General features: G+C 55.6%; 2 protein-coding genes across 2 annotated transcripts; one reads left to right on the top strand and one right to left on the bottom strand.

Moving 5' to 3' along the window:
* Positions 1 to 663: 663 nt before the first annotated feature.
* FKRP (fukutin related protein) lies at positions 664 to 3,625 on the bottom strand. Its single transcript, XM_053969301.1, is given in 3 exon segments — positions 664 to 2,466; positions 2,468 to 2,699; positions 3,534 to 3,625. Coding segments are annotated over 2 exon segments (1,635 nt in total). The 5' UTR covers positions 2,566 to 2,699; positions 3,534 to 3,625; the 3' UTR covers positions 664 to 929.
* On the top strand, positions 3,406 to 24,059 carry STRN4 (striatin 4). The gene is given in 21 exon segments (XM_053969299.1): positions 3,406 to 3,633; positions 5,509 to 5,612; positions 7,254 to 7,263; positions 7,265 to 7,322; positions 8,464 to 8,524; positions 10,990 to 11,086; positions 11,118 to 11,212; positions 14,090 to 14,210; positions 15,320 to 15,449; positions 15,949 to 16,023; positions 16,561 to 16,643; positions 17,538 to 17,716; positions 17,834 to 17,881; positions 18,627 to 18,661; positions 18,693 to 18,779; positions 19,337 to 19,495; positions 19,975 to 20,106; positions 21,256 to 21,357; positions 21,891 to 21,977; positions 23,674 to 23,783; positions 23,785 to 24,059. Coding segments are annotated over 21 exon segments (2,040 nt in total). The 5' UTR covers positions 3,406 to 3,426; the 3' UTR covers positions 23,845 to 24,059.
* Positions 24,060 to 24,656: the final 597 nt, after the last annotated feature.

Below are 24,656 nucleotides of genomic sequence, written 5' to 3'. Positions count from 1 at the left end.
TGGCACAGGGACCCCAGGGGTGGCACTGGGGACCCCAGGGGTGGCACTGGGGACAATCAGAGATGTCACCGCGAGGTTTTATTGCCCACGTCCTGTGCCAACCTCCTGACCTCGGAGTTGGGGCACTCGGGGGGCTCTCGATGGCGCCGGGTGTGGCACAGGGACCCCAAAGGTGGCACTGGGACCCCAGGGGTGGCACAGGGACCCCAGGGGTGGCACACAGAGTGGCACACGGAGTGACACAAGTGTCACCGCGAGGTTTTATTGCCCACGTCCTGTGCCAACCTCCTGACCTCGGGGTTGGGGCACTCGGGGGGGCTCTGGGGACCCTCAGAGGGACCCCAGGGGTGGCACTGAGGACAATCAGAGATGTCACCGTGAGGTTTTATTGCCCACGTCCTGTGCCAACCTCCTGACCTCGGGGTTGGGGCACTCGGGGGGCTCTGGGGACCCTCAGAGGGACCCCAGGGGTGGCACAGGGACCCCAGGGGTGGCACTGGGGACCCCAGGGGTGGCACTGGGGACAATCAGAGATGTCACCGCGAGGTTTTATTGCCCACGTCCTGTGCCAACCTCCTGACCTCGGAGTTGGGGCACTCGGGGGGCTCTCGATGGCGCCGGGTGTGGCACAGGGACCCCAAAGGTGGCACTGGGACCCCAGGGGTGGCACAGGGACCCCAGGGGTGGCACACAGAGTGGCACACGGAGTGACACAAGTGTCACCGCGAGGTTTTATTGCCCACGTCCTGTGCCAACCTCCTGACCTCGGGGTTGGGGTACTCGGGGCTCTCGATGGCGCCGGGTGTGGCACAGGGACCCCAAATGTGGCACTGGGACCCCAAGGGTGGCACAGGGACCCCAGGGGTGGCACTGGGACCCCAAGGGTGGCACTGGGGACCCCAGGGTGGCACTGAGGACAATCAGAGATGTCACCGCGAGGTTTTATTGCCCACGTCCTGTGCCAGCCTCCTGACCTCGGGGTTGGGGTACTCGGGGCTCTCGATGGCGCCGGGCCCGAATTTGAGCTCCAGGAAGCCGCGGGGGTCGTTGGGGGCTTTGGCCAGCACGCCGGCGAAGGGCACCGTGCCCAGGGGCACCAGGAAGCGCTCGGGGAACTCCACGTCCTGCCGGTGGCCCAGCCACGTGTCCTTGGTCATGACGGCGGCGCCGGGGCGGACGTAGAACGGCCACAGGTCCACGTGCAGCCGGTTGGTGCGGCTGAAGTGGACGCGGAAGAATTCCCCCTCGGCCGCTTTCTCCCAAAGAAATCCCTGCGGGTCCTCCACGGGCCGGCCGGTGGCCGCCACGGCCGCCAGCCAGCGGCACTTGGGGACGTCGTCGCGGTAGAGCCCCACGTCCACGTCGTAGTCCCAGGGGATGATGTCGCCGAGGCGGACGGCGCCCAGGAGGGAGCCCCCCTCCAGCCAGTGCCGCACGCCGGCCGCCTCCAGCTGGGCCAGCACGTGGCGCGCGGTGGCTCGCAGCGCCCGCAGGCAGCAGGGCGGCGTCCAGCGCCCGGCCAGCAGGTACTCGGGGCTCTGCGCCCGCACGGTGCCGAAGCAGCGCGGCGTGTCCTTGTCGCAGCCGTGCCAGCGCCGGGCGCCGTCCGCCAGCACCTCCAGCTTGACGCCGAACTGCTCCAGCAGCGCCCGGCGCCGCGCCTCGTCCGCGCCGCGGGCTCGCCGCTGCGCGTGCGGCGACGGGGCCGGCCGCGGGGCCAGCGGGAAAGCGGCCGGCAGCAGGAGCAGCCGCCAGCCCCGCGCGGCCGCCTGCAGGGACAGCGAGGTGGCCACCGGGCGGCTCAGAGGGAAGGGCAGCGAGAAGAGGTCGCGCGTGCGGAGGAGCAGCACGGCCGGGGCTCCGTCCAGCGCCCCGCAGAGGTCGCCGTGCCCGTCACCGTGCCGGTCACTCTGCCGGTCACTCTGCCGGTCACCGTGCCGGTCACTCTGCCGGTCACCGTGCTGGTCACTCTGCCGGTCACTCTGCCGGTCACTCTGCCGGTCACTCTGCCGGTCACTCTGCCGGTCAGCGTAGCTGTACCGCACCGTCCACGCCTTGATGTCCACCTCCACCGCCAAACACCGCGGCCGCCGCTGCCCCACGGCCGCCGCCACCACCTTGGTGCCGGCGTCCGCGGAAGCTTCCAGAACGTCCCTCATGCGCCGCAGCAGGCCGGGCGCGGCGCGGGCGCCGTCCGGCACCAAGGCCACGTGGCGCGTCCTCACGGCCAGCTCCGGCCGCGGCGGCGGCCGGTGAGGCTCCGGCCGCAGGGACAGCAGGGCCGCGCCGGCGGGCAGCGGCACGGGCGGGTACGGGGACACCTCGGCGGCCACCAGGACGGGGGACACCGGGCAGGGCGGCGAAGGAGCGGGCGGTGGCGGCCACGTCGTGCTCGGGGCCGTCGAAGTCGCGGAGGATGACGGTGACGCCGGGGACGCCCTCGGGGACGCGCCGGGGCCGGCGGCACGGAGGGGACGCGCCGGGGATCAGGCGCGACAGGAGCAGCAGGAGGAGGTTGAGGGCGATGGCGGCGGCCAGGGCGGCCTGGCAGGGGGTGATCCTCATGGCGCCGGTTAATTAATTCATTAATTAGCTCACCGGTTGGTTAATTAGGGGGGGGGGGTGATTAGTTAATGTGGAGGTGGCGCCGCCGTCGGTTCGGTGGTGGTGGCGATGCCAGCGGTGACCACGCGGTGGCGCTGTGGAGGCGGGAATGTTAATGAGGGGTTGTTAATGAGGCGTTAATTAATTCCCGATAATTAAACCCCGCCCCCAACCTCCCCCCCACAAAAAAATCCCCTCTAATCTTCCAAACCCTCCAAAATCCCCTCCAAACCACCAAAAAGATTTAAAACCCCCAAAATTCTCTATAAAGCCCCAACGACCACCCCTAAAAATCTCCTAAACCGCCCAAAATCTCCTCTAACCTTACAAAGACCCCCAAAACCCCGCTATAACCCCCCAAAATTCCTTATAAACCCCCAAAATTCCCGCGGAACCCCTAAAACTCCCCTCTAACATTCCAAAGACCCCCCAAAAGACCCCCAACACCCCGAAAAATCCTCTCCAATCCCCCCAAAATTCCCTATCACCCCCCAAAAATCTCCTATAAACCCCCCAAAGACCCCCGGAAAAGCCCTTAAACCCCCCCAAAACCCCCAAAAGTCCCCTCTAACGGCCCGAAAAATCCTAAACCCCCCACAAAAAAATCTCCCACAAGCCCCAAAGAACCCCCCCAAAAAAAATCGTGAAATCCCCCCAAAATTCCCCCCACAGCCCCCCCCCGTTGCCGCGGCAACAGCGCCTCCCGTGGCCCCGCCCCTTTTCCCGTGACCCCGCCCCTTCCCCTGGCGGCGCCGCCCCCTTTCCGGCTCCCTTTGTGGCAGGAAGGCGCTGCCGGCCGTGGCTCCCTTTGTGGCAGCCGCCATGGCGGCCGAGCGGGCTCCGCCGGCCCGGGCCCAACCTCCGCCCCCCGGCCCCGCTCCCGGCCCCGCTCCGGGCCCCGCTCCGGGCCCCGAGCCCGCGGCACGAACCGGCCTCAGCCTGCCGGGCATCCTGCACTTCATCCAGCACGAGTGGGCGCGGTTCGAGGCGGAGAAAGGGCGCTGGGAAGCGGAGAGGGCCGAGCTGCAGGTAATGGCGGCGGCGCTGCCCTCATGAGGGGAGGGACGGTGAGGGGACACCGGGGGGACACCGGGGGACACCGGGGGGACAGCGGGGGGACAGCGGGGGGTCACCGGGGCGGGGTGGCCGCGGCTGCCGCCATCTTGGGAGGAAATGGCGGCCGGGGCGGCGGAGAGGGGGTGGGGACACCGGGAGGGGGCGGGGGAGGGCACCGGGACACGGCGGGAGCGCCGCGCTGGGGATACTGGGGATACTGGGGATACTGGGATGGGAACTGGGGATACTGGGGATACTGGGAACACTGGGGATACTGGGGATACTGGGAACACTGGGAGCACTGGGGATACTGGGGATACTGGGATGGGCACTGGGGATACTGGGATGGGTACTGGGGACACCGGGAGGGGGCGGGGGAGGGCACCGGGACACGGCGGGAGCGCCGCACTGGGGATACTGGGAACACTGGGAATACTGGGATGGGAACTGGGAATACTGGGGATACTGGGAACACTGGGAGCACTGGGGATACTGGGGATACTGGGGACACTGGGAATACTGGGGACACTGGGGATACTGGGGATACTGGGGATACTGGGGATACTGGGAACACTGGGAGCACTGGGGATACTGGGATGGGCACTGGGGATACTGGGGATACTGGGAACACTGGGGATACTGGGAACACTGGGGATACTGGGAGCACTGGGGATACTGGGCATACTGGGGATACTGGGGATACTGGGATGGGCACTGGGGATACTGGGGATACTGGGGATACTGGGATGGGCACTGGGGACACCGGGAGGGGGCGGGGGAGGGCACCGGGACACGGCGGGAGCGCCGCACTGGGGATACTGGGAACACTGGGGATACTGGGGATACTGGGATGGGCACTGGGATGGGCACTGGGTGACCTCCCTGTCCCCCCAAGGGCTGGGGACACTCCCTGGGTGTCCCTGTCATCAATGTCACCAATGTCCCTTTGGTGTCCCCAATGTCCCCAATATCCCCCTGATGTCCCCGATGTCCCCCAGGCGCAGGTGGCGTTCCTGCAGGGCGAGCGCCAGGGCCAGGAGAGCCTCAGGGACCCTGAGTGTCCCAATGTCCCTTTGGTGTCCCCAATGTCCCCAAGGACCCTGAGTGTCCCCAATGTCCCTGATGTCCCTGATGTCCCCAATGTCCCTGATGTCCCCAATGTCCCCAATGTCCCCCTGGTGTCCCCCAGGCGCAGGTGGCGTTCCTGCAGGGCGAGCGCCAGGGCCAGGAGAGCCTCAGGGACCCTGAGTGTCCCCAATGTCCCCGATGTCCCCAGTGTCCCCAATGTCCTTTGGTGTCCCCAATGTCCCCGATGTCCCCAATGTCCCCAATGTCCCCCCAATGTCCCCCTGGTGTCCCCCAGGCGCAGGTGGCGTTCCTGCAGGGCGAGCGCCAGGGCCAGGAGAGCCTCGGGGACCCTGAGTGTCCCCGATGTCCCCAATGTCCCCAATGTCCCCACTGTCCCTTTGGCGTCCCCAATGTCCCCAATGTCCCCAATGTCCCTTTGGTGTCCCCAATGTCCCCCTGATGTCCCCCAGGCGCAGGTGGCGTTCCTGCAGGGCGAGCGCCAGGGCCAGGAGAGCCTCGGGGACCCTGAGTGTCCCCAATGTCCCCAATGTCCCTTTGGTGTCCCCAATGTCCCCCTGGTGTCCCCCAGGCGCAGGTGGCGTTCCTGCAGGGCGAGCGCCAGGGCCAGGAGAGCCTCAGGGACCCTGAGTGTCCCCAGTGTCCCCAATGTCCCTGATGTCCCCAATGTCCCCAATGTCCCTGATGTCCCCAGTGTCCCCAATGTCCCCCTGATGTCCCCAGTGTCCCCAATGTCCCCCTGATGTCCCCAATGTCCCCCAGGCGCAGGTGGCGTTCCTGCAGGGCGAGCGCCAGGGCCAGGAGAGCCTCAAGCTGGACCTGGTGCGGCGGATCCGGATGCTGGAGTTCGCCCTCAAGCAGGAGAGGTGAGGGAGAAACCCTAAAAACCACCCAGAAACCCTGAAAAATGTCATAAAAACCATAAAAATGTGCAAAAGCACCACAGAACACTAAAAACAGCCTAAAAAATCTGACAGAAATCCCAAAAAATAGTGAAAAAAACCCCTAAAAACCACCCAGAAACCCTGAAAAATGTCATAAAAACCTTAAAAATGTACAAAAGCACCACAAAACTGTAAAAACAGCCTAAAAAATCTGACAGAAATCCCGAAAAATAGTGAAGAAACCCCTAACAACCACCCAGAAACCCTAAAAAATGTCATAAAAAACCTTAAAAATGTACAAAAGCACCACAGAACACTAAAAACATCCCAAAAAATCTGAGAAAATCCCTAAAAATGGTTAAAAAAACCCTAAAAACCACCCAGAAACCCTAAAAAATGTCCTGAAAACCCAAAAATGTACAAAAGCACCCCAGAACACTAAAAACATCCCAAAAAATCTGACAGAAATCCTGAAAAATAGTGAAAAAAACCCTAAAAAACCACCCAGAAACCCTAAAAAATGTCATAAAAACCTTAAAAATGTACAAAAGCACCACAAAACTGTAAAAAGGCCCAAAACATCTGAGAAAATCCCAAAAAATAGGAAAAAAAAAACCTAAAAACCACCCAGAAACCCTAAAAAATGTCCTGAACACCCCAAAAATGTGCAAAAGCACCACAGAACTGTAAAAATACCCTGAAAAATCTGAGAAAATCCCAAAAAATAGGAAAAAAAAACCCTAAAAACCAGCCAGAAACCTTAAAAAATGTCCTGAAACTCCCAAAAATGTGCAAAAGCACCACAGAAGTCACTCAAAGACCCCCCAAAAATCCCCAAAAAACCCCAAAACCTTAAAAACAATTCCCCTAAAATCCCAAAAAATCCCCTAAAAACCCCAAATCTTCCCCTAAGACCCCCAAAAAATCCCCAAAAATCACCCCAAATTCCCCCCCAAAAACCCTAAAACCCCCAAATTCCCCCCAAAAAAACCCCAAAACCTTAAAAAAATCCCAAAAAATCATCCCCAAAAATCCCAAATTCCCCCCAAAAAACCCCAAAACCTTAAAAACAATTCCCCTAAAATCCAAAAAAATCACCCCAAATTCCCCCCCAAAAAAACCTAAAAAACCCCAAAAATCCCAAATTCCCCCCAAAAAAAAACCCAAAACCTTAAAAAATCCCAAAAAATCACCACCAAAAACCCCAAATTCCCCCCAAAAAAAACCCCAAAACCTTAAAAAATCCAAAAAAATCACCACCAAAAACCCCAAATTCCCCCCAAAAAAACCCCAAAACCTTAAAAAAATCCCCAAAAATCACCACCAAAAACCCCAAATTCCCCCCAAAAAAACCCCAAAACCTTAAAAAATCCCCAAAAATCACCCCCAAAAACCCCAAATTCCCCCCAAAAAAACCCCAAAACCTTAAAAAAATCCCAAAAAATCACCCCCAAAAAAAACCCTAAAACCGCCCAAAATCCCAAATTCCCCCCAAAAAAAACCCCCAAAATTCATCCCAAAATCCCCTAAAATTTCCCCCAAAAACCCAAAAATCCCCCCAAAAAAACCCCAAATTCCCCAAAAACCCCAAAAAGCCCCAAAATCCCCAATTTTTCCCCCCAGGTCCAAGTACCCACAAGCTGAAGTTCGGGGCGGAGGCGGCGCCGGGGGAGAAGCGCCCGGAGGAGCCGCGTGAGAGCCCAAAATTTGGGGTTTTTTGGGGTTTTTTGGGGTTTTTTTGGGGACTTTGGAGTTTTGGGGATTTTGGGGTTTTTGTTTTTTGGGGATTTTTTGGTTTTTTGGGGGTTTTTTTTTTTGGGTTTTGTTTTGTTTTGGTTTTTTTGGAGGGATTTTTGGGGGATGTTTTGGCGTTTTTGGGGGTTTTTTGGGGGTTTTGGGAATTCTTTGGGGTTTTTTTGGGGGGGGTTCTGGTTTTTTTGGGGGGGTTGGGGGTTTTGGGGGGTTTTGGGGGGGTTTAGGGATTTTTGGGGTTTTTTTGGGTTTTTTTTTTGATTTTTGGGGTTTTTTTGGGGTTTTTTTTGGTTTTTTTTGGTTTTTTGGGTTTTTTGGGGGGATTTTTGGGGACGTTTTGGGGGATTTTTGGGGGGTTTTGGCGTTTTTGGGGGGTTTAGGGTTTTTTGGGGTTTTGGGGGGATGTTTTGGGGTGCTTTTGGAGTGATTTTGGGATTGGTTTTAGGGTATTTTTAGGGTAGTTTTGGGGTATTTTGGGGTGGTTTTGGGATTGGTTTTGAGGTATTTTGGGGGTATTTTTAGGGTGGTTTTGGGGTATTTTTGGGATTGGTTTTGGGGTGGTTTTTGGGATATTTTTGGGGTATTTTTGGGATTGGTTTTGGGGTATTTTTAGGGTGGTTTTGGGATTGGTTTTGGGGTATTTTTAGGGTGGTTTTGGGATTGGTTTTGGGATATTTTTGGGGTATGTTTGGGATTGGTTTTGGGGATATTTTTGGGATATTTTTGGGGTATTTTTAGGGTGGTTTTGGGGTATTTTTGGAATGGTTTTGGGGTGGTTTTGGGGTATTTTTGGGATTGTTTTTAGGGTATTTTTGGGATATTTTTGGGGTATTTTTGGGATTGGTTTTAGGGTATTTTTGGGAGTGGTTTTGGGGTATTTTTGGGGTATTTTTGGGATTGGTTTTAGGGTATTTTTGGGAGTGGTTTTGGGGTATTTTTGGGGTATTTTTGGGAGTGGTTTTGGGGTATTTTTGGGGTATTTTTGGGAGTGGTTTTGGGGTATTTTTGGGGTATTTTTGGGATTGGTTTTAGGGTATTTTTGGGGTATTTTTGGGGTTTCTCACCCCCATTTCCCCCCCAGTGTCCAACGGCCCCGTGGAGCTCGAGGGGGCCTGGAAGGAGGGGAGGCAGCTCCTGCGCCAGTGAGTTCGGGGCTTTGGGGTTTATTTGGGGTTTATTTGGGGTTTTTGGGGTTTATTTGGGGTTTTTGGGGTTTTTGGGGTTTTTGGGGTTTTTTGGGGTTTTTTTGGGGTTTTTTTTTGCGGTTTTATTTGGGGTTTTTTGGGGGGGTTTTGAGGATTTTTTGGGATTTTATTTTGGTTTTTCTGGGGGTTTTGGGGGTTTTTGGGGTTTTTTGGGGTTTTTTTGGGGTTTTTTTTGCGGTTTTATTTGGGGTTTTTTGGGGGGTTTTGAGGATTTTTTGGGATTTTATTTTGGTTTTTCTGGGGTTTTTTTGGGGTTTTTGGGGTTTTTTTGGGATTTTATTTTGGTTTTTCTGGGGTTTTTTGGGGGTTTTTTTGCGGTTCTATTTGGGGGTTTTTTGGGGGATTTTGAGGATTTTTTGGGATTTTATTTTGGTTTTTCTGGGGTTTTGTTTGGGGTTTTGGGGTTTTTTTTGGGGGGTTTTTTTGCGGTTTTATTTGGTGTTTTTTGGGGGATTTTGGGGTTTTTTTGGGGATTTTATTTTGGTTTTTCTGGGGTTTTTTTGGGGGGTTTTTGGGGGCTTTTTTGCGGTTTTATTTGTGGTTTTTATTTGGGGTTTTTTGGGGGATTTAGGGGTTTTTTTGGGATTTTATTTTGGTTTTTCTGGGTTTATTTGGGGTTTTTTGGTTTTTTGGGGTTTTTTGGGGTTTTGGGGGTTTTTTTGGGGTTTTTTTGGGTTTTTTTTTTTGCGGTTTTATTTGGGGTTTTTTGGGGGCTTTTGAGGATTTTTTGGGATTTTATTTTGGTTTTTCTGGGGTTTTGTTTGGGGTTTTGGGGTTTTTTTTGGGTTTTTTTTTTGCGGTTTTATTTGGGGTTTTTTGGGGGGTTTTGAGGATTTTTTGAGATTTTATTTTGGTTTTTCTGGGGGTTTTTTTGGGTTTATTTGGGGATTTTTTTCCCCATTTTTATGAGAATTTTTGCCGTTTTCCTGGGATTTTTTACCATTTTCATTGGATTCTTTTCCATTTTTGTGGGAATTTTCCCATTTTTATGAGAATTTTTGCCATTTTCCTGGCAATTTTTTACCATTTTCATGAGAATTTTTACCAGTTCTATGGAATTTTTTACCATTTTCCTGGGAATTTTAGCCATTTTCATGGAATTTTTACCATTTTTATGGATTTTTTACCATTTTCATGGGATTTTTTGCCATTTTTTGTGGGAATTTTTGCCACTTTCATGGGATTTTTTACCATTTCCATGAGAATTTTTGCTATTCCAATAGCAATTTTTACCATTTCAATGAGATTTTTTTTTCCCATTTTCCTGGGAATTTTAGCCTTTTTTATTGGATTTTTTGCCATTTTTCATGGGAATTTTTGCCATTTTTATGTGAATTTTTCCCCGTTTTCCTGGGAATTTTCCCCATTTTTCTGGGATTTTTTTCCCATTTTCCTGGGAATTTTTACCATTTTCCTGTGGTTTTTTCCCATTTTCCTGGGAATTTTAGCCATTTTCGTGGGATTTTTTCCCATTTTCCTGGGATTTTTATGGATTTTTTACCATTTTCATGGCATTTTTTGCCATTTTCCTGGATTTTTTCCCATTTTCCTGTGGTTTTTTCCCATTTTCCTGGGATTTTTTCCCATTTTCCTGCGTTTTTTTCCCATTTCAATGAGAATTTTTTACCATTTCAATGGGATTTTTTACCATTTTCATGAGAATTTTCCCATTTTCCTGGGATTTTTTTCCCATTTTCCTGTGTTTTTTTCCCATTTTCCTGGGAATTTTTACCATTTTCGTGGGATTTTTTCCCATTTTCCTGGGATTTTTTCCCATTTTCTTGGGATTTTTATGGATTTTTTACCATTTTCATGGCATTTTTTCCCATTTTCCTGGATTTTTTCCCATTTTCCTGGGATTTTTATGGATTTTTCACCATTTTCATGGCATTTTTTGCCATTTTCGTGGGATTTTCTCCATTTTTCCTGTGGTTTTTTCCCATTTTCCTGGGATTTTTATGGATTTTTTTACCATTTTCATGGCATTTTTTGCCATTTTTGTGGGATTTTTTCCCATTTTCCTGGGATTTTTTCCCATTTTCCTGGGATTTTTATGGATTTTTTACCATTTTCATGGCATTTTTTGCCATTTTTGTGGGATTTTTTTCCCCATTTTCCTGGGATTTTTATGGATTTTTTACCATTTTATGGATTTTTTTACCATTTTCATGGCATTTTTTGCCATTTTTGTGGGATTTTTTTCCCATTTTCCTGTGTTTTTTTTACCATTTTAATGAGATTTTCTCCCATTTTCCTGGGATTTTTTCCCATTTTCCTGGGGATTTTTCCCATTTTCCTGTGGTTTTTTCCCATTTTCCTGGGGAATTTTTACCATTTTCACCCTGCGCTGTTCCCCCGGCTGCCCCCCAGTCCGTTTTCCCCGGATTTCACCCCAAATTCAGGTACCTGGAGGAGCTGGGCTACAGCGACACCATCCTGGACATGCGCTCCCGGCGGCTGCGCTCGCTGCTGGGCCGCGGCCCCCCCGGCAATCCGGGAATCCCGGGAACGACTCCGGGAATTCCGGAATTGCCCCGGGCCCCCCCCCAGCCCCGGGAGCCCCCCCCTCCCCTCCCCCCACGCGGGGTCGCTGCTGCTGCGCAGAATCGAGGAGCAGATCCAGAGGTCAGGCAAATCCGGGGGGTTGGGGGGATTTGGGGGGGTTTTTTGGGGGGTTTTGGGGGTTTTAGGGAATTTTTGAGGGGTTTTTTGGGGAGGTTTGGGGTTTTTTGGGGTTTTTTTTGGGAATTTTTGGGGTTTTTTAGGGAATTTTTGGAGTTTTTTGGGAATTTTTGGGGATTTTTGGGGGAATTTTGGGGGTTTTTAGGGAATTTTGGGGGGTTTTTTTGGGATTTTTGGGGTTTTTTTGGGAATTTTTTGGGGGGTTTTTGGGGGGTTTTGGGGTTTTTAGGGAATTTTTGGGTTTTTTTCGGGAATTTTTTGGGGTTTTTTAGGGAATTTTTGGGGTTTTTTTGGGAATTTTTGGGGGATTTTTTGGGAATTTTTGGGGGTTTTTGGGAATTTTTGGGGGATTTTTTGGGAATTTTTGGGGTTTTTCAGGGGAATTTTGGGGGCGTTTGGGTAGATTTGGGGGGTTTTGGGAATTTTTAGGGGGATTTTGGAAAGATTTTGGGGTTTTTTGGGGGGGGTTGGGGTTTTTAGGGAATTTTTGGGGGGTTATTGGGGAATTTTTGGGGTTTCTTGGGAATTTTTGGGGAATTTTTGGGGGTTTTTTTGGGATTTTTGGGGTTTTTTTGGGAATTTTTGGGGGGTTTTTGGGGGGTTTTGGGGTTTTTAGGGAATTTTTGGGTTTTTTTCGGGAATTTTTGGGGTTTTTTAGGGAATTTTTGGGGTTTTTTGGGAATTTTTGGGGGATTTTTTGGGAATTTTTGGGGGTTTTTGGGAATTTTTGGGGGATTTTTTGGGAATTTTTGGGGTTTTTCAGGGAATTTTGGGGGCGTTTGGGTAGATTTGGGGGGTTTTGGGAATTTTTAGGGGGATTTTGGGGAGATTTTGGGGTTTTTTGGGGGGGTTGGGGTTTTTAGGGAATTTTTGGGGGTTATTGGGGAATTTTTGGGGTTTCTTGGGAATTTTTGGGGAATTTTTAGGGTTTTTTTTGGGATTTTTGGGGTTTTTTGGGAATTTTTGGGGGGGTTTTGGGGGATTTTTGGGGTTTTTTAGGGAATTTTGGGTTTTTTTGGGAATTTTTGGGGGTTTTTTGGGGGTTTTTTGGGGGATTTTTGGGGTTTTTAGGGAATTTTTGGGGGATTTTTTGGGAATTTTTGGGGGTTATTGGGGAATTTTTGGGGTTTTTGGGGAATTTTTGGGGATTTTTGGGGATTTTTTGGGGAATTTTGGGGTTTTTTTAGGGAATTTTGGGTTTTTTTTAGGGAATTTTGGGGGAAATTTTGGGGGATTTTGGGGAGATTTGGGGGTTTTTGCGGGGGTTTGGGGCTTTTGGGGTTTTTTTTGGGATTTTGGGGGTTTTTTTGGTGGTTTTTAGGGAATTTTTGGGGGTTTTTAGGGAATTTTTGGGGATTTTTGGGGAATTTTGGGGGTTTTTTAGGGAATTTTGGGGTTTTTTGGGGGGATTTTGGGGGAATTTTTGGGGGTTTTGGGGGAGATTTGGGGGTTTTTGGGAATTTTTAGGGGGATTTTGGGGAGATTTTGGGGTTTTTTGGGGGGTTTTGGGGCTTTTTGGGAATTTTTTGGGTTTTTTGGGTTTTTTTGGGGGGGGGTTGGGGGTTTTTAGGGAATTTTTGGGGTTTTTAGGGAATTTTTGGGGATTTTTGGGTTTTTTTTGGGAATTTTTGGGGGTTTTTTTGGGGGTTTGGGGTTTTTTAGGGAATTTTTGGGATTTTTGGGGGGTTTTTGGGGAGATTTGGGGTTTTTGGGAATTTTTAGGGGGATTTTGGGGAGGTTTGGGGTTTTTTTGGGGATTTTTGGGGGGTTTTTTGGGGAGGTTTGGGCTTTTTTTTTGAGGGGGGGGTTGGGGTTTTTAGGGAATTTTTGGGGGTTTTGGGAAATTTTGGGGTTTTTTTTGGGAAATTTTGGAGGGGTTTGTGGTTTTTAGGGAAATTTGGGGGGGGTTGGAAAGTTTTTTGGGGAGTTTCGGGTTTTGGGGAATTTTTAGGGGGTTTTTGGGGGGGGAAGGTTGGGGTTTTTTGGGAATTTTTGGGGATTCCTTGTAGGATTTTGGGGATTTCTGTAGAATTTTTGGGATTTCCTCTGGGATTTTGGGGATTCCTTTCAGGATTCTGGGACTTCCCCTGGATTTTTTGGGATTTCCTGTAGAATTTTTGGGATTTCCTGTAGAATTTTTGGGATTTCCGCTGGAATTTTTGGGATTTCCTGGGGGATTTGGGGGTTTCCTCTGGAATTTTTGGGATTTTGGGGATTTCCTCTGGGATTTGCTCTGGAATTTTTGGGATTTCCTGGGGGATTTTGGAGTTTCCTCTGGGATTTTTGGGATTTCCTCTGGGATTTGCTCTGGAATTTTTGGGGTTTCCTCTGGAATTTTTGGGATTTCTGGGATTTGCTCTGGAATTTTTGGGATTTCCTGGGGGATATTGGGGTTTCCTCTGGAATTTTTGGGATTTTTGGGATTTCCTCTGGGATTTTTGGGATTTCCTCTGGGATTTGCTCTGGAATTTTTGGGATTTCCTGGGGAATATTGGGGTTTCCTCTGGAATTTTTGGGATTTCTGGGATTTCCTCTGGAATTTTTGGGATTTCCTCTGGGATTTGCTCTGGAATTTTTGGGATTTCCTGGGGAATATTGGGGTTTCCTCTGGAATTTTTGGGATTTCTGGGATTTCCTCTGGAATTTTTGGGATTTTTGGGATTTCCTCTGGGATTCTGGGTTTCCCTGTAGCATTTTAGGATCCCCGTGGGGGATTTCTCACTTTTCTACGATTTTTGGATCATTTTTAATGGGATTTTTTGGTACTTTTTCCCTTTTTTTTTGTTCCTTTTGGACATTTTTGGGATTTTCCCCCCCCAGGAACGCCGGGAAGGAGCCGCAGGCGGGGCTGAGCCCCTCCCCCCCCGAGGACGACAGCGACGAGGAAGAGGAGCCCGAGGGCCCCTCCCCCACCCCGGGGCACCCCCGCAGGAGGGGCAAGGTCGGGGTCCCCACCTGGGGGGCAGGGGGATTTTGGGGGATTTTGGGGATTTTTAGGGAATTTTTAGGGGATTTTTGGGTATTTTTTAGGGGATTTTTGGGGGTTTTTAGGGGATTTTGGGGGATTTTTAGGAGATTTTGGGGGATTTTGGGGTTTTTTTAGGGGGTTTTAAGGGATTTTTGGGGGATTTTTAGGGGATTTTTAGGGGATTTTGGGGGATTTTTGGGGGGATTTTTAGGGGATTTTGGGAATTTTTAGGGGATTTTTAGGGGATTTTAGGGGATTTTTAGGGGATTTTGGGGTATTTGGGAGGATTTGGGGGGATTTTTAAGGGATTTTTGGGGGATTTTTAGGAGATTTTGGGGGATTTTGGGGGTTTTTTAGGGGGTTTTAAGGGATTTTTGGGGGATTTTTAGGGGATTTTTAGGGGATTTTGGGTGGTTTTGGGGGATTTTTGGGGGGATTTTTAGGGGATTTTGGGGTTTTTTAGGGGATTTGGGGGGATTTTTAAGGGATTTTTGGGGGATTTTTAGGAGATTTTTGGGGGATTTTGGGGGATTTTTAGAGGATTTTTAGGGGATTTTGGGGGATTTTTAGGGGATTTTGGGTGGTTTCGGGGGATTTGTGGGGACTTTTAGGGATTTTGGGGGATTTTTAGGGGATTTTGGGGGATTTTTAGGGAATTTTGGGGATTTTTGGTGTTTTTGGGGGATTTTTAGAGGGTTTTGGGGGGATTTTTACGGGACTTTGGGTGGTTTCAGGGGATTTTTTGGGATTTTTAAGGGATTTTGGGTTTTTTAGGGGATTTTAGGGGGTTTTGGGGGATTTTTATGGGACTTTGGGTGGTTTCAGGGGATTTTTGGGGATTTTGGGGGGATTTTTGGGGGATTTTTGGGGGAGTTTTGGGATTTTTAGGGGATTTTGGGTATTTTTAGGGGATTTTGGGGTGTTTTGGAGGATTTTTAGGGGATTTTGGAGGATTTTTGGAGGATTTAGGAGGATTTCTTGGGGATTTTTGGGATTTTTAGAGGATCTTTAGGGGATTTTAGAGGATTTTTAGGGGATTTTGGGGGATTTTGGAGGATTTTTGTCCCGACCTTTGTCCCCAGGCTGTCCCCAAGGTCCCCGAGGAGGACGAGGACGAGGACGAGGACGAGGAGGACTCCGAGGACGCCCTGGGCGAGTTCGACTTCCTGGGGACACCTGGGGACACCTTGGGGACACCTGGGGACATCAGAGGTGAGCCTGGGGACACCTGGGAACACCTTGGGGACACCTGGGGACACCTGGGGACACCTGGGGACATCAGAGGTGAGCTTGGGGACACCTGGGGACACCTTGGGGACACCTGGGGACACCTGGGGACACCTGGGGACATCAGGGGTGAGCCTGGGGACACCTGGGGACACCTTGGGGACACCTGGGGACACCTGGGGACACTTTGGGGACACCTGGGGACATCAGAGGTGAGCTTGGGGACACCTGGGGACACCTGGGGATGTCAGAGGTGAGCTTGGGGACACCTTGGTGACACCTTGGGGACACCTGGGGACATCAGAGGTGAGCCTGGGGACACCTTGGGGACACTTTGGGGACACCTGGGGACACCTTGGGGACACCTGGGGACATCAGAGGTGAGCCTGGGGACACCTGGGGACATTGGGAACACCTGTGTGATACCTGGGAACATCTTGGGGACACCTGGGGACATCCCCTGTCCCCTCCCCCGTTGTCTCAGAGAGCCACCGGTGCCACCTGCGGGACGGGGACCTCGGGCCACCGCGGCCACCGGGGCCACTGCGGCCACCCGAAGGTAAGGATACACCTGTCACCCGTGTCACCTGTGTCACCTGTGTCACCTGTGTCACCTCAGCATCACCTGTGTCACTGTGTCACCCGTGTCACTGTGTCACCTGTGTCATCTGTGTCACTGTGTTACCTGTGTCACCCATGTGTCACCCGTGTCACCTGTGTCACCCGTGTCACCTGGGGGATCTTTGTGTCCCCAAGGCCACCCCGGTGTTACTGTCCCCTCTGTCCCCTCTGTCCCTCAATGTCCCCAAGGCCACCCCGGTGTCACTGTCCCCTCTGTCCCCGTTGTCCCCTCTGTCCCAGGGTGTCCCCAAGGCCACCCCGGTGTCACTGTCCCCTCTGTCCCCGTTGTCCCCTCTGTCCCAGGGTGTCCCCAAGGCCACCCCGGTGTCACTGTCCCCTCTGTCCCCGTTGTCCCCAGGGTCTCTGGGTGTCCCCAAGGCCACCCTGGTGTCACTGTCCCCTCTGTCCCCTCTGTCCCAGGGTGTCCCCAAGGCCACCCCGGTGTCACTGTCCCCTCTGTCCCCATTGTCCCCAGGGGTCCCGGCTGAGGCGCTGGCCCTGGATGGCCTCGGGGACCTGGCGGAGCTGACGGTGACAAATGACAACGACGGCGGTGACGTGAGTGCCACCTGTCCCCCAGTGTCCCCAAGTGCCACCATCCCTGCCCCAAGTGTCCCCAAGTGCCACCTGTCCCCCAGTGTCCCCAAGTGCCACCATCCCTGTCCCAAGTGTCCCCAAGTGCCACTGTGTCCCAATGTCCCCATGCCCTAAAGTGTCCCCAGAGTGTCCCCAAGTGCCACCGTGTCCCCAATGTCCCTAAGTGCCACCACGTCCCCAAGTGTCCCCATGTCCCCAAGTGCCACCCCCCCAGGTGACGAGCGGCCGGCCGCTGTCCCCGAAGCGCAGCTGGAGCCGCGCCTGCCTCAGTGTCCCCATGTCCCCAAGTGCCACCGTGTCCCAATGTCCCCATGCCCCTGGTACCCCCAGAGTGTCCCCATGTCCCCAATGTCCCCAAGTGTCCCCATGTCCCCAAGTGCCACCATGTCCTAATGTCCCCAAGTGCCACCATGTCCCAATGTCCCCAAGTGCCACCACGTCCCCAAGCGCCACCATGTCCCAATGTCCCCAAGTGCCACCGTGTCCCAATGTCCCCAAGTGCCACCACATCCCCAAGCGCCACCATGTCCCAATGTCCCCAAGTGCCACCGTGTCCCCAAGCGCCACCATGTCCCAATGTCCCCAAGTGCCACCGTGTCCCCAAGTGCCACCGTGTCCCAATGTCCCCATGTCCCCAAGTGCCACCGTGTCCCAATGTCCCCATGCCCCTGGTACCCCCAGAGTGTCCCCATGTCCCCAATGTCCCCATGTCCCCAAGTGCCACCGTGTCCCCATGTCCCAATGTCCCCAAGTGCCACCGTGTCCCCATGTCCCCAAGTGCCACCGTGTCCCAATGTCCCCATGTCCCCAAGTGCCACCGTGTCCCCATGTCCCCAAGTGCCACCGTGTCCCCAGGTGACGAGTGGCCGGCCGCTGTCCCCGAAGCGCAGCTGGAGCCCGCGCCTGACGCTGCGCAGCCACTACGACGCCGTGCGGGCGCTGGCCTTTGTCCCTTGTCACCCGGCGCTGGTGACGGCCTCCGAGGACGCCACCCTCAAGCTCTGGAACCTGCAGAAGCCGCTTGTCCCCAAGAAGTGGGTGACACGCGGGTGACACGGGGGTGACACGGGGGTGGCACGGGGGGTGGCGGCGGCGCTCGGCGCGCCGTCCTCACCTTGGGTCACCCGGCTTTGTCACCGCTGTCCCCTCAGGAGCGCGGCGCTGGACGTGGAGCCGGTGTACGCCTTCCGCGGGCACAGGTGTGTCACCTGCTGTCACCTGCTGTCACCTCAGTGTCACCTCTTTGTCACATCTTTGTCACCTTCGTTGTCACGTCGATGGTCGTGGCTTTATTCCTCTTTTTGGTCACTTTGGCGCTTTGGTGTCGTCTGGTTGTCACCTCAGTGTCACCTCATTGTCACCTCAGTGTCACCTCAGTGTCACCACAGTGTCACCTCAGTGTCATCTCAGTGTCACCTCAGTGTCACGTCTTTGTCACCTTCATTGTCACATCGGTGGTGGTGGCTTTATTCCTCTTTTTTGTCACCTGGTGTCACCTCAGTGTCACCTGGTGTCACCTCAGTGTCACCTGGTGTCACCCTGGTGTCACCTGGGTGTCACTTGGGTGTCACCTGAGTGTCACCTGAGTGTCACCTCAGTGTCACCTCAGTGTCACCTCATTGTCACCTGGCTGTGATTATATTTGGTTTTTTTGTCACTTTGTCACCGTCCCAGGGGCCCGGAGGTGACACAGGTGACACCGGTGTGACCTCTGTCCCTTTGTCACCGTCCCAGGGGCCCAGGAGGTGACACAGGTGACAGCAGTGACACCGGTGTGACCTCTGTCCCTTTGTCACTGCCACAGGGGCCCAGGAGGTGACACAGGTGACAGCAGTGACACCGGTGTGACCTCTGTCCCTTTGTCACCGCCACAGGGGCCCGGGAGGTGACACAGGTGACAGCGGTGACACCGGTGTGACCTCTGTCCCTTTGTCACCGCCGCAGGGGCCCGGTGCTGGCGGTGGCGGGTGGCGGCGGGTGACGCGGGTGACAGCGGTGACATCGGTGACACCGGGCTGTGCTGCAGCGCCGGCGCGGACGCTCGGATCCGCTGCTGGCGCCTGCCGGGGCTGGACAGCGACCCCTACGATGACTACGGTGGGTGGCACCTGGGGACACCTGGGGACACCCGGGGACACCATCGGGGGGTGTGGTGGCAATGGCACCAAATGTCCCCCAACGTCCCCAGTGTCCTCAATCCCCCAATGCTCCCAATGTCCCTCCAGTGTCACCAATGTCCCCATGTTCCAATGTCCCCAGTGTCCCCAATCCCCCGATATCCCCGATGTCCCCTGATGTCCCCATGTCCTCAATGTCCCCAATCCCCCAATGTCCCCATGTCCCCAATGTCCCTGATGTCCCCAGTGATGTCCCAAATCCCCCAATGCTCCCGATGTCCCCGATATCCCCAATGATGTCCCCTGATGTCCCCCTGATGTCCCCGATGACGTCCCTTGATGTCCCCAATGCCCCCGATGTCCCCAATCCCCCAATGTCCCCAATCCCCCAATGTCCCCAATGTCCCCTGATGTCCCCAGTGCCCCCAACGTCCCCAACATCCCCAATGTCCCCAATGTCCCCGATATCCCCTGATGTCCCCAATGTCCCCAGTGTCCCCACTTTCCCCGATGTCCCCAATGTCCCCGTGTCCCCAGACCCGCGGGTGCTGCGGGGGGTCCTCGATGGCCACTCGGACGCCGTCTGGGGCCTGGCCTTCGATGTCACCGGGCGTCACCTGGCCTCGTGCTCGGCCGATGGCACCGTGCGCCTCTGGGACCCCCGCGGGGACAGCGGCGGCGGTGGCACCTCGGGCGGTGGCACCTCGGGCGGTGGCACCTGCCTGAGCGTCCTGGACGGGCACAAAGGTGAGCGGGGACACTGGGGACGGCTGGGAACACACCTGGGGGCACTGGGGACACACCTGGACACACCTGGGGGTGTTGGGGACACAGCTGGGGGTGTTGGGGACACACCTGGGGGCGTTGGGGACAGCTGGGGACACACCTGGGGGTGTTGGGAACACACCTGGGGGTGTTGGGGACACACCTGGGGACATTGGGGACAGCTGGGGACACACCTGGGGGCGTTGGGGACACACCTGGGGACACTGGGGTCACACCTGTCCCCTTGGGGACACACCAGGGGGGACACACCTGTGCAGGTGTCACATCCGTCCCCCCACAGATCACGGTGTCCCCACCTCAGTGACGTTCGTGCCCACCCAGGTGTGGCACAGCTGTCCCCACACCTGTCCCCCAGGTGTCTCACCTGTCCCCTCACCTGTCCCCCACAGATCACGGTGTCCCCACCTCGGTGGCATTCGTGCCCACCCAGCCGGCGCACCTGGTGGCCGGGTTCCGCTCCGGTGCCACCGTCCTCTACGACCTCGAGGCCACCAAGGCCACCCTGGTGTCCCCAAACGGCGGTGAGTGACCCCCCGATGTCCCCAGGGGCCACCTGAGGTCACCTGAACCCCCCCCCTGAGTCCCCAAGGGCCACCTGAGATCACCTGAACCCCCCCCAATGTCCCCAGGGGCCACCTGAGGTCACCTGAACCCCCCCCTGAGTCCCCAAGGGTCACCTGAGATCACCTGAACCCCCCCCGATGTCCCCAGGGGTCACCTGGGGCCACCTGAACCCCCTCCAAATGTCCCCAAGGGCCACCTGGGGTCACCAAGTGGTCACTCTGGGTGTCCCCAGGTATGCCCAGGTGTCCCCTGACCCCCCCATGTCCCCGCAGGTGGCTGTGCCCAGGTGAACCAGGTGGTCACTCTGGGTGTCCCCAGGTGTGCCCAGGTGTCCCCAGGTGTCCCCAGGTGTGCCCAGGTGTCCCCAGGTGTGCCCAGATGTGCCCAGGTGTCCCCTGACCCCCCAATGTCCCCGCAGGTGGCCGTGCCCAGGTGAACCAGGTGGTCACTCTGGGTGTCCCCAGGTGTGCCCAGGTGTGCCCAGGTGTCCCCAGGTGTGCCCAGGTGTCCCCTGACCCCCCCTGTCCCCGCAGGTGGCCGTGCCCAGGTGAACCAGGTGGTCACTCTGGGTGTCCCCAGGTGTCCCCAGGTGTGCCCAGGTGTCCCCTGACCCCCAGTGACCCCCGTGTCCCCACAGGTGGCCGTGCCCAGGTGAACCAGGTGGTCACTCTGGGTGTCCCCAGGTGTGCCCAGGTGTCCCCAGGTGTGCCCAGGTGTCCCCTGACCCCCCAATGTCCCCGCAGGTGGCCGTGCCCAGGTGAACCAGGTGGTCACTCTGGGTGTGCCCAGGTGTCCCCAGGTGTGCCCAGGTGTCCCCTGACCCCCCAATGTCCCCACAGGTGGCCGTGCCCAGGTGAACCAGGTGGTCACTCTGGGTGTCCCCAGGTGTGCCCAGGTGTCCCCTGACCCCCCAATGTCCCCGCAGGTGGCCGTGCCCAGGTGAACCAGGTGGTCACTCTGGGTGTGCCCAGGTGTCCCCAGGTGTGCCCAGGTGTCCCCTGACCCCCCAATGTCCCCACAGGTGGCCGTGCCCAGGTGAACCAGGTGGTCACTCTGGGTGTCCCCAGGTGTGCCCAGGTGTGCCCTGACCCCCCGTGTCCCTGCAGGTGGCCGTGCCCAGGTGAACCAGGTGGTCACTCACCCCTCGCAGCCGCTGACCGTCACGGCCAGCGATGACCGCGCCATTCGCTACCTGGACAACCGCACAGGTGGGCGGGGCACGGCGCTCGTTAGCGTCATTGGGGTCATTAGGGGTCAGTGGGGTCATTAGGGTCATTAGGGGGTCACTAGTGTAATTAAGGGAGGTCATTAGGGTAATTAGGGGTCATTACGGGGTCATTCGGGCGTCATTAGTGTAATTAAGGGAGGCCATTAGGGTAATTAGGGGTCATTAGGGGGTCATTAGTGTAATTAACGGAGGCCATGAGGGTAGTTAGGATGTCATTGGGGTAATTAGGGGGTCATTAGTGTAATGAGGGGTAATTAAGGTAATGAGGGAGTCATTGGGGTGATTGGGGGTCATTAATGTAATTAGGGGGTCATTAGGGGGTCGTTAGGCCCCTGTGTTGACCACGCCCACCCAGGCCCCGCCCCTGTTGACCACGCCCACCATGGCCCCACCCCCGCTGACCACGCCCTCTCAGGCCCCTCCCCGTGATGACCACGCCCTCTCAGGCCCCTCCCCATGTTAACCACGCCCCTGTCCCAGGCCCCGCCCCGCTGACCACGCCCCTGTCCCCAGGTAAGGTGGTGCACTCGATGGTCGCTCACCTGGACGCCGTCACCTGCCTGGCCCTGGACCCCAGCGGCGCCTTCCTGCTGTCCGGCAGTGAGTGACCACTGAGTGACCACTGAGTGACCAATGACCACTGAGTGACCAATGAGTGACCTCTGAGTGACCTCTGAGTGACCCGAGTGACCACTGAGTGACCACTGAGTGACCCATGAGTGACCTCTGAGTGACCAATGAGTGACCTCTGAGTGACCTCTGAGTGACCCGAGTGACCAATGAGTGACCATGAGTGACCAATGAGTGACCAATGAGTGACCACTGAGTGACCAATGAGTGACCAATGAGTGACCACTGAGTGACCAATGAGTGACTGCTGAGTGACCACTGAGTGACCATGAGTGACCACTGAGTGACCATGAGTGACCATGAGTGACCCTGAGTGACCAATGAGTGACCCTGAGTGACCGATGGGTGACCCCTGAGTGACCACTGAGTGACCAGTGAGTGACCACTGAGTGACCAATGAGTGACCAATGAGTGACCCTGAGTGACCATGAGTGACCCCTGAGTGACCCGAGTGACCCCTGAGTGACCTCTGAGTGACCAATGAGTGACCAATGAGTGGCCACTGAGTGACCAATGAGTGACCAATGAGTGACCATGAGTGACCACTGAGTGACCAATGAGTGACCATTGTTGTTGTCACCTGTCCCTGTGTCCCCAGATGTGTCTGTGTCCAGGTGTGTCCCCAGGTGTGCCCCCCTCTGTCCCCAGGTCACGACTGCTCCCTGTGCCTGTGGCACCTGTGTCACCTCACCTGTGGCACCTGTGTCACCTCACCTGTGTCACCTCACCTGTGTCACCTCACCTGTGGCACCTCACCTGTGGCACCTCACCTGTGTCCCACCTGTGTCACCTCACCTTTGTCACCTGTGTGACCTCACCTGTGTCCCACCTGTGTCCCACCTGTGTCACACCTGTGTCCCCTCTGTGTCCCCAGGTCACGACTGCTCCCTGCGGCTGTGGCACCTGTGCCAGCGCACCTGTGTGCAGGAGCTGCCCGCTCACCTGTGTCACACCTGTGTCACACCTGTGTCCCCTCTGTGTCCCCAGGTCACGACTGCTCCCTGCGGCTGTGGCACCTGTGCCAGCGCACCTGTGTGCAGGAGCTGCCCGCTCACCTGTGTCACACCTGTGTCACACCTGTGTCACACCTGTGTCTGTGTCCCCAGGTCACGACTGCTCCCTGCGGCTGTGGCACCTGTGCCAGCGCACCTGTGTGCAGGAGCTGCCCGCTCACCTGTGTCACACCTGTGTCACACCTGTGTCCCCTCTGTGTCCCCAGGTCACGACTGCTCCCTGCGGCTGTGGCACCTGTGCCAGCGCACCTGTGTGCAGGAGCTGCCCGCTCACCTGTGTCACACCTGTGTCACACCTGTGTCACACCTGTGTCCCCTCTGTGTCCCCAGGTCACGACTGCTCCCTGCGGCTGTGGCACCTGTGCCAGCGCACCTGTGTGCAGGAGCTGCCCGCTCACCTGTGTCCCACCTGTGTCACACCTGTGTCACACCTGTGTCACACCTGTGTCTCTGTGTCCCACCTGTGTCCCACCTGTGTCACACCTGTGTCACACCTGTGTCACACCTGTGTCACACCTGTGTCTCTGTCCCCAGGTCACGACTGCTCCCTGCGGCTGTGGCACCTGTGCCAGCGCACCTGTGTGCAGGAGCTGCCCGCTCACCTGTGTCACACCTGTGTCACACCTGTGTCACACCTGTGTCTGTGTCCCCAGGTCACGACTGCTCCCTGCGGCTGTGGCACCTGTGCCAGCGCACCTGTGTGCAGGAGCTGCCCGCTCACCGCCGCAAGCACGACGAGGCCGTGCTGGCCGTGGCCTTCCACCCCCCGGCGCGCCCTCAGCGCCAGCGCCGGCGCCGACGCCCTGGCCAAGGTGTTCGTCTGACACCTGGGCACACCTGGGCACACCTGGGCACACCTGGGGACCACACCTGGGCACACCTGGAGACACCTGGGGACAGCGCCAGGACGGGTCAGGACGTGGTGCCGTTTGTTTCTCTGCGTGTCGGTGGCACCTGTCACCTGCCCCAGACCGGGGTGGCACCTGAGCACACCTGGGCACACCTGGACACACCTGGGCACACCTGGGGACAGCGCCAGGACAGGACAGGAGGTGGCCCATTTGTTTCTCCATGTTTTGGTGGCACCTGGTGGCACCTGCGATGGCCTCAGTCACCTCCCCCAGACCAGGGTGACACCTGGGCACACCTGGGCACACCTGGACACATCAGGAGACACCTGGGGACAGCGCCAGGACGGGTCAGGACGTGGTGCCGTTTGTTTCTCTCTGTGTTGGTGGCACCTGTGGTGGCCTCTGTCACCTGCCCCAGACCAGGAGCACACCTGGGCACACCTGGGGACACCTGGGCACACCTGGGGACAGCGCCAGGACAGGACAAGAGGTGGCCCATTTGTTTCTCCACGTTTTGGTGGCACCTGCGGTGGCCTCAGTCACCTCCCCCAGACTGAGATCACACCTGGGCACACCTGGTGGCACCTGGGAACACCTGGGCACACCTGGTGGCACCTGGGGACAGCGCCAGGACGGGTCAGGACGTGGTGCCATTTGTTCCTTCTGTGTGTTGGTGGCACCTGTGGTGGCCTCTGTCACCTGCCCCAGACCAGGAGCACACCTGGGCACACCTGGTGGCACCTGGGCACACCTGGGGACAGCCAGGAAGGGGACAGGAGGTGGCA

The sequence above is a fragment of the Vidua macroura genome, unplaced genomic scaffold (assembly GCF_024509145.1).
Source record: "Vidua macroura isolate BioBank_ID:100142 unplaced genomic scaffold, ASM2450914v1 whyUn_scaffold_161, whole genome shotgun sequence".
In the NCBI taxonomy this organism is placed as follows: domain Eukaryota; kingdom Metazoa; phylum Chordata; class Aves; order Passeriformes; family Viduidae; genus Vidua; species Vidua macroura.
Note: the sequence above shows the minus strand (reverse complement) of the source record. Positions and strands in the feature narration are given on the sequence as shown.